The sequence below is a fragment of the Mus pahari genome, chromosome X, assembly GCF_900095145.1.
Source record: "Mus pahari chromosome X, PAHARI_EIJ_v1.1, whole genome shotgun sequence".
NCBI lineage: Eukaryota > Metazoa > Chordata > Mammalia > Rodentia > Muridae > Mus > Mus pahari.
Window position 1 is genome coordinate 115,205,661 of NC_034613.1, and position 12,275 is coordinate 115,217,935.

At 39.9% G+C, this 12,275-nt stretch overlaps 1 protein-coding gene across 2 annotated transcripts; it reads left to right on the forward strand.

The window, feature by feature from the left end:
- The first annotated feature begins 5,693 nt into the window (after positions 1-5,693).
- Positions 5,694-10,608, forward strand: Tceal7 (transcription elongation factor A like 7). Of its 2 annotated transcripts, none has more exons than XM_029534431.1 (3): positions 5,694-5,747; positions 9,398-9,464; positions 9,761-10,345. In XM_029534431.1, the coding sequence occupies exon 3, from the start codon at positions 9,775-9,777 to the stop codon at positions 10,069-10,071; it is 297 nt and encodes a 98-aa protein (XP_029390291.1). In that variant the 5' UTR covers positions 5,694-5,747; positions 9,398-9,464; positions 9,761-9,774; the 3' UTR covers positions 10,072-10,345. The 2 variants fall into 2 exon arrangements, with proteins under 2 accessions (XP_029390291.1, XP_021044230.1); XM_021188571.1 differs by lacking the exon at positions 5,694-5,747 and adding an exon at positions 8,525-8,575 and having other exon boundaries at positions 9,761-10,608.
- Positions 10,609-12,275: the final 1,667 nt, after the last annotated feature.

The window sequence follows — 12,275 nt, forward strand, 5'->3', positions numbered from 1 at the left end:
GTGCCACTTGCGTCAGCAGCCAAAGCTCCGCCCCCGGCCCCAGCCCCAGCCCCTCTTCCCGCCCCTAGTGTCTTGCTGTGCAAAGTTCAGGTCCCTTCTTCACCTCTGGGTCCCTTTAATGTCTCCAGCTTGGGCCCTGTCTGTCTGAGCCATGGGCATTTCATGGCCTGACAAAAAGAAAGGCAGTGGGTGCTCTGTGGACTGCTGGCCATTCCCAGTTCTCTGGGGGATTGATTTTCCCCTCCCTCTCTGTTCCCAGGTTGTGCCTCCTTCCTTCTGCTGTCCCCTCAGCTTTTCATTTTTACTTCCCTAAAATATGTGGGAAAAGTTAGTCAAGAAGTGGGCTTGTGCAGATTTTAAAAAGCTGCCTCCCTCTGTCCCTCCCTCCCCCTCCTCTCTTCTCAGTTCCTCCTTCACTCTTTCTTGGAGACAGGGTTTCTCTGTGCAGTCCTGGCTGTTCTGGAACACCCTCTGTAGTTCAGGCTGGACTGGAATTCAGAGATCCGCCCGCCTCTGCCTCCTGAGTGGTCGGATTAAAGGCGCTTGCCACTACCACCTGTCTGATTTTTAAAATTTCTTGATGGATTCCCGTAGTTGTGTTCTTTGGGGGAATCATGAAAAGCATGTATCTTTTTTTTTTTTTAAGATTTATTTATTATATGTAAGTACATTGTAGCTATTTTCAGACACATCAGAAGAGGGCACCAGATCTCATTGAGGATGGCTGTGAACCACCATGTGGTTGCTGGGATTTAAACTCAGAATCTTCAGAAGAGCAGTCAGTGCTCTTAACCGCTGAGCCATCTCTCCAGCCCGCATATAGCTCTTATATGCAGTGATAGTAAGGGGGAGAAGGGGCTTTTGATTTGAGAATGGGGAAAGCATGGAAGGAGTTGGAGAGAAGGGGCTTGGGAAAGGAAAAGTGATGAAAGTATATTTGTGTTAAAATTTTTAAAAAGAAAAGGAATGGTGTCTCCTGTTTGTAAAAACCCAGCACTGGGAGAACTGAGGCAGGAGGATTTCTAGTTTAACACTGGCCTAGGCTAGGGAGATCTTGTCTCATTAAAAAAAATAGTCTTATTTGAAAAACAGGATTAAATTTGGGGGAAAAAAAGCCAACCATCTGTCTCTCCTGCTAAGTCATTATATAAATATAGACTCCACAGGCAGCAGCTGCTGTTTTTGGACCTTGGAAAAGGACAGGGCAGCTGATGCTCCCTTTGTGAGGGGCCCCTAGACATGCAAGGCATTTTCATGAGGTGAGCCAGAATTTACTGTGCTATAAAACCTTGTCTGATTTTCAGAATGAAAAGAAACGAACAAATCTCTTTCAGAAAGTTCTGCTTCAAATGGTTCATACGTATTTGCAAGTCAATGAACATGTATTTAAATAATCTTAAGTCATATACAGTAAATCTATTTCAGGACCAGCTTTGGTGGCTCAGAGGGCAGCAGGAGTAGTGAACAGGGAAAGGCGATCCCCCAGAGAATTGGAAATTCAGTGCAGGAAGGTTTCAGGTACACAATTAACCAACAAAATATACTTTTATTTGATATTCTAGTCATGAGCAACTGGAAATTGAAACACAGAAGTATTACTTAAACACTTCATGAGCTTTAAATGTGAAGGTTTTTTTTTGTTTTTTTGTTTGTTTGTTTGTTTTTGGTTTACACAGGGTTTCTCTGTGTAACTGTGATTATCCTGGAACTCACTTTGTAGACCAGACTGGCCTCGAACTCAGAGATCTGCCTGCCTCTGCCTCCCGAGTACTAGGAATAAAGATGTGCACCACCACCTTCTGGCTAAAGGTGAAATGCTTAGAAGTCAGCTATATACGAAAACTAAAACAATGATGAGAGCATTCAAGACATACAATAACATGTACACGTTTTATTTTTGTACTGTTGGGGATGAAACCTGGGGATTCCTGCATGGTAGGCATCTTACCATTGACCTGCATCCTTGATCCAAGACAGTCACAGTTAAACTGTGTAATTTAATATTTAATATACTTATCAACAGATAAAGGACTATCAAGATAGAGACTGTTTTCCTCTGCGGAATAAGTTATCTTGTCAGTCATACAAAAATGTTCAGGTGTATATTGTATAGGTTATGTTTGCTTATTCTGGACATCATGGAACAAATCATGTAGAACACACTCCTCTTTACCTGGTAGCTTTCCCTAAGTGTATCTTTTGAGATTCATCTGTCATTGCTTGCGTGAGTAGCTTGTTCTTTCCTTTGATTAGTAACATTAATTTCCATAACACCATCCTGCACTTACTATCCTACTCCCAGAAAATGTGGTCTGGCTTCGTGTTATGATTCCGTAGGATGCATAGTGTTCACAAAGGCAACCTCTTGCTTTCCAGTCTTGTGCTTAGCTGAGTTTTACCCGACTCTCATGAGGACCTGCACAATCTCCAAGTGTCCTTGGGCCTCAGCCATAGATGGTGATATGAGCTAATATAGTCTGTTGGAGTAATTTTTTTGCCTAATAATATTCTTGTCATGGTAAATTATTAAAGCATAAAAATTTCTTGGCCGCAGCAGGGCACTCCTTCCAACTGTTTGGCTTTATTCATTGGTGTGTGTGTGTGTGTGTGTGTGTGTGTGTGTGTTTAAGTCAGAAAACAACTTTTGGGAGTCAGTTCTCTCGACCCACCTTGATATCAAACCCACCAGGATATCAAACTGAGGTCATCAGACTTAGCAGCAATTTCCTTTTTAACCATTGAGCCACCTCACTCAGCCATAGTTTAGTTTCTTTTAAAAATTGTCAAGCTGTCAGAAAGATATAAATTTGTTCCTTCTTTTTATAGGACCATATAATGGCAATTTTCTATTCTTATAAATGTTCAAAGTATTTGATATAGTTACTCCAATTTTTTACATCCTGTTTACAGAAAAAAAATATCTAAATATCTGGAAAGATTTGTGGATACTAATATGTGTTTCAGGGAGAATGGAAATACAGTTCTGTTGGTAGAGTGTTTGCCTGCTGTGTACAAAGTCCTGGGCTCAGTCTCCAACACCATATAAAACTGATTGTAGTTGCACACGTTTAGAACTCCAGCACTCAGGAGATAAACGCAGGAAGTATCAAGTGTTTAAGAATGTGTTTGGCTAGCTGGGCAGTGGCGGCGCATGCCTTTAATCCCAGCACTTGGGAGGCAGAGGCAGGCGGATTTCTGAGTTCGAGGTCAGCCTGGTCTACAGAGTGAGTTCCAGGACAGCCAGAGGTACACAGAGAAACCCTGTCTCGAAGAAAAAAAAAATGTCTTTGCCCATATAATGGGTTTGAGGTTATCATGGGTTACATGAGGCATTTTCTTTAAAGAAAACCCACATATTTTAGTAATACAAATGCAAGAAAAACAGACTAGAATATATCCAAACAGATTAGTGGGTTTATATAAATTATTACCTTTAATATAATTTTTCTACAAAGCAACAGAAAGTATACCATATAGGAGAATTTAATGAAGTAGTATTAGGTAAGGAAATATAAGGCAAATTATCACCATGGATAATTAGCAGCCATGGCTAAAAGTAGTGTCCCCTGAACTCTGGCAAAGTTGATGATCTGGAATACATCTACATACAAATAATATAACAAAAGCACAAAACTTTCTCCATTTGTGTTTAATATTGACCAGGAGAATATCAGTGTGGATAAAGTAAATCTGATCACTCAATATTTAATGAATAATTATGTCATAGTTTAACTTATATAATTTTGATTGTTTTGAGACAATGTGTTTATGTGTCCCAGATTGCCCTTTATAGTTCTACATAGCTGAGAATGATCATGAATTTTTTAATCTTCTGATTCTCCTTCCTCTAACTCCTGAGTGCTGAGATTACAAGTATGTGCCAGGTTTTATGTACTGCTAAGAATAAACCCAGGCCATTGTGCATACTAGGTAAGCATTTGACTTATTGAACTACATCCCTAGTATAATTTTGATTATTTCTTTAGTACGAACATCTCATAATGTGTGTGGCTTAGTTAGGGTTTTACTGCTGTGAACAGACACCATGACCAAGGCAACTCTTATAAAAACAACCTTTAGTTGGGGCTGGCTTACAGGTTCAGAGATTCAGTCCATTATCATCAAGGTGAGAATGTGACAGCGTCCAGGCAGGCATGGTGCAGGAGGAGCTAGTAATTCATCTGAAGGCTGCTAGCAGAATACTGGCTTCCAGGCAGCTAAGATGAGGGTTTTATAGCCCATACCCATGGTGACACATCTACTCCAATAAGGCCATTTCTACTCCAACAGGGTCACATCTTCTAATGGTGCCACTCCCTGAGCAGAGCATATAGAAACCATCATAGTGTGTATAACTTCAGTGATGTATGACTATGTTAACATACTTCTATACAGGAATGTTGATGAACCTTGACACCATGACCTGGAAATAAGTGAGGAAAATCCTCAAAATAACCTCTCAGTTTGGTAGTATATGCCTGTAATCACAGTACCTGGGAGACAGAGGCAGGAGAGTCAGGATTTTAAGGTCAGTCTTAGCTACACAGGAAGTTTGAAACCAGCCTTGGTTACATATGATCCTGTCTCCAATAACTCAAAAGTCCTTGGAAGAATGCAGAGGAGAGTTCCTGGGTTTGTGTCATAAAGGATTTACACAAAAGCGATTTCAAACAAAAACCAATAAACAACCCTAAAGATGGAGTGAAGGGACCTCTACCTATGTTATAAGGTCCTATGTCTTAGGTTCCTTTGACTGGTCTCTTCTATACATTTCATCCTAAATTTAGATCCTGCCTACCTTTTGTGATGTGGTCCACATATTTCCTAAAGCATTTTCTATCTGGGGCCAGCCTAACCATTGCCTTCTCTTATTACCTACTGATTCAAACAGCCCACTCCTTCTTTCAACCTTTCTCTAAACCACCATTCAGAGAGAATATCTTCTCAGCTGTGTAGAACTTGCCTCTAAGAATGTAGTACTGGGCATCAGGAGAAGTCAAAGAGTAACTGTTAACTTATCATGTATAAAAGGACGGCAGCTGTATGTAGAGCTTAGAAGAGAATGTTGGGGCCGATTTGGACAGACCTCATTTTAAATCCTGAGCTGACTCTTGTGCATAGCACTAACCAGATAAGTGACCTTGCACACCTTACATAGATATCTCTGGAGGTGAAAGAGAGAAAATAGAAGAAAGAATGCTAAGGAATCATCTGCCCTAACAGTTCACATGTAAGATAAAGACACAAACTGGGAAGGTGTCAGACGCAGCTGTCAAAGTGAATAGAAGCCATACTGATTATTGGAGGCATGAGAATTAGACAAGGCACAGGCAGGGTGACTACAAAAAGTAACCAGACTCACTGGGTTTATTAATGCTAATAGCACAAGATCTAATTTAAAGATGAATGTCAGTATTGACAGAGAATGAAAAGTGAAACATGGTCCCTGTAGACTTATAAACACTGAACAGCATAATCTAGACAAGGGCAAAATATTTGTTATAGGCACAGTTTAAAGCCCTGTAAGTAAATGTCTATGTGTGTATCTATATGTACATACATGTATATGCTTGTTGACATATATTAAAATTATATATATATGCTCACAGGTATGTATATATTCATTCAATATTTCACACCTGTTTTCCCTCAGTCCATAGATAATACCCATCGAAGATGAACATGAAACAGAGCTAAGGCGACCAAGAAGATTCTGTCTAGCCTATCACTGCCTACAGTACTTCCAGGTCTGTTTATAGCCATAAATCTCCTCATGTGTGATTATGACTGCAAAGGAGCATGACTTTCTTGGGTAATTCAATTTTTCACATAATAAGAATGATTTCATGAGGGCATGTGCTTGTTATTACTCATTTGAAATGGCTTTTTTCATATATGTATAATTTCTTGTATGTGTATGGGCAGTAGTGGCGCATGCCTTTAATCCCAGCATTTGGGAGGCAGAGGCAGGCAGATTTCTGAGTTCGAGGCCAGACTGGTCTACAGAGTGAGTTCCAGGACAGCCAGAGGTACACAGAGAAACCCTGTCTTGAAAAACAAACAAAAAAAATTTTTTCTTGTATGTAAACAACATTTCTACAAGTAAAGAATTAATAAAAACAAACATACACCCTCATAAAATTACATCTATTGCATTCAAGTTTAGTATTACCCCCAGAATGTCACACTTCTTTGCAGTCAGTACTCCAAATGCCCTTCATTCCAGGAGGCCGGTATTCCAACTCCTGGGTCTACAGGCTGAGCTTTCAGATGAAGAATGTTATGCAAGTGGAATTATACTGCCTGTACTCTTTTGTGTCTAGCTTCATCTTAATGGCTGTCTTCATCAGTAGTTTGTACTTGTTTACTGATTCACTATATATGTTTAGTTATCTATGATAGCCAACATTTTCAGTTTGACATGTTCTAGAATCACCCAGGTGACAAGCTTTTAGGCATCCCTTCGAGAGCTTATCTAGATTAGGTTGATTAAGGTGGTAAGACCCACCTTACCTGTGGATAGTACAATTCCATGTGGTTGGATCCTGCACTGTATAAGGAGAAAGCTAACTGACAGCATTTCTCTTTGTCTGGTCATTGCGAATGCAAGGCATCCAGCTGCCCAATGCTTCTGTTTCCACGACAGACTTTATCCCTAACCTACCAGCTAAAAGAACTCCCTCTCAGCTAGGCATGATGGCACATGCCTTTCATCTCAGCACTTGGGAGGCAGAGGCAGGAGGATCTCTGTGCGTTCAAGGCCAGCATGGTTTATGTAGTGAGTTCTAGGACAGCAAGTGCTGTTCAGAGAAACCATGTCTCCACAAAAAAAGAAAAAGAAAAAGAAAGGAAAAAAGAAAGAAAGAAAAGAAAAGAAACCCTTCTCATTAAGTTGCCTTTGTCTCATATTTTGTCACAGTAATAAGCCAAGTAAATAATATATTATCTATTTCTGGATTACAAATTGAATGGTATATTTATCCATAGTGATGAAAAACAACACCCCTTTTCATGTGAATTTCTGAGGGCCTTTGAACCAGAGTTTAGGTTGGATTGGTTTCACTTTAGTCTCTTACAAGACTGAAATGAAGGTGTTGATAATGGCAGTGTCCTATTAGCATTCAATCACAAGAAGATCCACTTCTTAAATTACAGATGTGTTAGTAATTTCTAGTGAGCTGTTGGGCTAAGAGCCTCATTTCTTCTCTGGCTGGTCACTAGTGGTTTCTCCTTTAAAGCTAGTCATTCCTTAAAAATGAGTGCAACAAAGCTCTATTTTCCAAAAGATCGAGTCTTCTGCCCACTTTTTTTTTTTTTTTTGGAATCATTTACATCAAGCTTGCTAGTAGTGATTACATTCACAGCGAGCTATGGCATTCCTAATAAACAAGACCAAAGAACTTTTCATAGCCCCCCTTGCTTATTTTCATATAAACAAATCCATTTATATAAGTAATAGAATCCTTAGCAGAAAATGTTTGGTATGATGGGTGTTACTTTTTGTGTGTGTGTGACTAGCTGAATAAAGTCTAGAAAAACTTAGGTGCGACAGAAATGTTTGAGAGAAATAAACCAAAAATGTTCTCACTGTGGGTAACCGTTTTTAAAAGTAATGTATTCAGGGCACAATCTTCAAGGGAATAAAAAAAAATTATGGCATGGCACAATCTGTGACAATGTGAAATCAAAGTAGTAGATATTGTGATTGACTTCTGAGATTTGCATATCTAAGCACAAAATGCTGAAGGATTATAGTCTTAGTCATCCACGAGACAGAAGGACTTCACCTGCTCCGAAGTCTCCGTGAGAGGGCATGCTCCAACTGCTCTGTACATTTTGAGCTTCTAAAAATGTGTCCGCCTGAAAGGCCTATATTTATATTCTGACTTCATTAGCTGGAACAGGTGCTTGGGTCTTTTTATCTTCCTATTTTTAATCTTTTTTTCCAAATATGCATATCTTTACTATATTTCAAATTATGAGACTTGTATTTATGGAAAATTGAAAATAGGAAGATATCAGGGAAAAGTAAAAAATAAGTAAGCCCAATTATGACCTAACTACCTAGTTTATTTTGTATCCTCCAATTTGGTTTCAAAAATTAGACTATAAGGAAAATGATATTTATGCTGGAGGGAAGGGTGAATAGAGGCAAGACTGCTACTTTCCTGTTCTTGCAACCCAGATGAGGACGAGTAATCCTTTCTCTCAACACAATCCCTAAAAAAAGGAATGATGGTTAATATAACCATGGGAAGATGCAGCCCCTCCCTGGTAATCAGAGAAAGGCACATTCCATCCATAAGGAGAAGGGGCCACTTTTGACCTCTGAAATTAGCAAAGGCAAAAATGAGTGACAGGGCCTGGTGTGGTGGGGGTGGGAGGTTAGTAGACCGGACTACTTCTGCAGTAGTGCTGATGGGAGGGGAAAGTAAGGACCAGAGTTGGAAGATGACATAATCCTCACGTGATTAGAAGCTGACGTGAGCCCAAGTCGTTATATATCCAGGATTCTTTCTTCTCTGGGTACGAGCTCTTTACTGCCCTGAATACTTGTGGCCAAGGAGAAGAGAAGGTAAATTCCTTAAATCCCAGCAGACTGGTATACAGAAACCACCAGGAACCCTTGGATTGATAGTGGCTGAACGAGAAGAGAATCCATCTAGACTTGTTTTCCCATATGTCTAATTAATTGGGAGATAGCTAATTGCATATGTTTTAATTTTTAATTACATTTATCTATTTGCATGCATGCTTGTGCATATTTCACTACATATGTATGGAGGTCAGTGCAAAATTATGTAGGAGTTGGTTCTCTCCTTCTATCATGTGGATCCCAGAGACTAAACTAAGGTTTTCAGACTAAGCAGCAAGCAGCAAGTGCCTTTACGCATTCAGCCAGCTTGCTGGTCCAGTTGCGTATTTGGCCAAAAAAAAAGCAGGAAACATGGGGAAATGGGGAAGGGTTGAGAAACATCTAGCAATCTAGGGGTAGGGCTGCTCTTGTCCTGGGAAACTTTGCCTTCTTTTTTGTCTTTCCCCAGTGCATTGGAGATCATGGTAGCCCTGAAATCTGAGTTAATGCATGGAGAAAGGCTGAAATCATGGGACGGAGTCAAGAAATATTGAGATAATTTTAAAAGCCTCATCCAATGCTAACCTGCAATGGTGGGGTCAAAATAGGGAATAGAAGATGCTGAGTCTTACAAAGGGCCAAGTCTGAGAGTGAGGATGGGTGAGCAGGCACCCAATTCTAGACTAATGGATAGCTATAGGAAAAGAATCAGGCAGTACAATACTGAAACTACCATAGTGAGGAGAATCCCAGATTCTGGGTCATGATAACATATGTTTGGCCTCAATACTGTCTTCCCTGATCCCTTGTTTCTGTTTGTAGGTCCAGGAATCTGTGTTCACAGATACCATCTGACAGGAAAACAAGCAACAAACCAGTGTTTGTACAGGTTAGTGTGTGCGATTTTTAATAGGCTGGGGTTCTGAGGATGGGAGTTGGGAAGGGATAAATCTGGGAAAAATTTGCAGCTTTGCTTATTTCCTGGCAAAAGAGTGGGATGGGACTGAGGAGTGGGGAAGAGGAAAAAGAGGTTTGATGGTAAGCGGAAGAAGAAGCTGAGGTATTTTCAGTTTCTGAAAGCTGGAACAATGGGTCTGTCAGGTATGGGCAAATGAATTCCAAGAGAAAGGATTCAAAAGTAAGAAGGTAATCTGTCTTTGCATTTTTCTCTCTGGACTTAAGCAGGAAAAGACAAAAGCATGCAAAAGTCCTGCAATGAAAACGAAGGAAAGCCCAAGTGCAGTGAGCCAAAGAGGGAGGGGGAACATCCCTGTGGAGCATTTGAAGGCCAGCGACTGGAAGGCAATTTCAGACAGAGGCTTCTTCAGTCTCTTGAAGAATTTAAAGAAGACATAGACTATAGGCATTTTAAAGGTGAAGAAATGACAGGAGAGGAAGAAGAGATGGAAAGGTGTTTGGAAGAAATAAGAAGTCTGAGAAAAAAATTTAGGGCTCTGCATTCTAACCGTACCCATTCTCGGGACCATCCCTTTTAATGCAGTGGCCTCAGAAATCATTTTCTGTTATTAATGTTCCCACTGCTTTCTGTTTTCACAAATATCTGCTATCATTTCACTTTTATACTTTGGTTTTGGTTACAGCCATGTATAAACCTCATGCTGTCCACATCTCACCTTTCAATTTCACCTCACCGACTTAATAAGAAGTTTTGTTTGTTTATATGAAAAGACAGTCATCTGGTAGTTTATTGTAAACCCCAAACTGCAAGCTAAAAGTCATTATGTGTATGCTTTATGTGTTCACTTATGTGTGATAGCCAAAGAGCTTACTCTATGTGATCTGGATTCTCTGTCTTACTTCCCAAAAGATGAATATATTCATATCTGTATATGTACTATTAATTTTGTGTCACAAAAGGAAAACAATTAGACATGAATGAAATTGGTTTTTCAATTGTGTTAGGAAAGCAGTGAAGCGGCAAACTTTTAATAACAGAATTATAAGAAAGGCATGTTAATTGTCACCTGCCTTTGGATTTCTTAGCCAGAGGAATAAAGTGACCATTATAAAATACATATGTTTAAGACTTGATCATTTCATGGGGAAACTGTTCACTTCACAGAGATTTGGTATAGAACTGCTATGGGCCAGTAGCTCTGCACTAAGTTGGTGAGACCTCATCTGCGCATGTGCATATAGAAACCCAACTTGTATAGAGCCATCCATTTGAGGGAGGACATGGAATGTTTTGATTTATGCTCAAGAACACTGCCAGAAGGCAGAGATGGGCTCTTCCATGCCAGCTTTTGAATCCCTTTGTTTACTGCGCATCCTGCCTTGGTCTTTTGCTCTCTGATAGCTCCACAGCTGCTGATGCACTGGGGGAGCCTTATGTTTGAAGACTTCACCGAGTTTCCAATGAATTGATCTCTCAGTGTCTTCTTAAACCTCTGCTTTCTAGTGATATTTAAAACAGGTGGCACTGCTGGGACACTGCCAGTTCCACACTGTCCTGGGACGTATTTTTTTTTCCTAGATACATATTAAGAAGTAGACTTGTTGAGTCATAGGTTAATTCGGTTTAATTATTACAGGAATGTCTAATCTGCTTTTCAGATATGACCATTAACAATGCATAAGGTTTCTTCTTTCTCTACATCATTTCTCTACATCATGTGTGTGCACTTGTGCAGGTCTGAAGTTGGTGGATGTCTTCCTTGCTCTCCTCCCACTTGATTTACTGAGGCAGGGTCTCTGGGCAAACCCTACTCACCAATTGTAGATACTCTATCTAGTCAGGCTGCCTTAAGGATTTTGTGTCTGAATCCCAAGTGCTAAGATGACAAGCAGCTGCCACACCTGCCAGGCTTTTATGTGGGCTCTGAGGAGCCAAACTATGGTAAGTATGTTTATCCACTGAGCCATCTCCCTGGGCCAACGTGTTTTATTGCCTGAATATGCTTAGTGTAGTCACCCTAGTAGAAATGAAGTCATGTCTCTGTGCTTTTCTTCTGGCTTCTCTTTTTCCATCACTCCCACCTTTTATTGTATTTCTTAATTAAGGAAAATATGTTAATGTAGCAGCCTACTATTTTAAGTTAGCAGCTGGATATTTAATGCTACAAAATATGAAATCTTTTCTTAGGGTAATAATGGACACATTTAACTTTCCCAAATCCGAACAATTGAACATTTTATTGCCTATTAAATATAAAACTAGATTATATTAATGCTCCTCGTAGCTAAAGAATTCAAGGAACAATAATTTTGTTCTACGTATATGATGTGTTGGCTGACGTGAGGAACATCTGCCAGCACCCTCCACTGATGGCTTTCACACTGGAGTCTGGCTATTTTGAGAGTTTTCTGGTATGCAAGGGGATACTGTTAATAATGAGGTGATAACAACTTTTACTTTGTGGTAAATATATATATATTTATTTTATGTGCCCATTTTATATATATATATATAAAACGTTAAACACAGCCACCCCCAACTAAAATAATACAGAACTCCAACATACAAAACAAGTTTAGGAAATTGTATTGGCACTGAGGACTGATGTGTGTTCTCTCAAAACACACACACACACACACACACACACACACAGACACACACACATCCTAGGGATATGTGGCTCCTTCCCTCTCTGTGAACACTAGGGAAATGCTTAGCAAACCATGCCACACTACATTTGGATCACAATTCAAAGATTGGCCATCCTGCCAGGGACATAAA

Coding starts and splice junctions, on each gene's coding strand:
- Tceal7 (XM_029534431.1), top strand. CDS start 9,775: ATGCAAAAGTCCTGCAATGAAAACGAAGGAAAGCCCAAGTGCAGTGAG.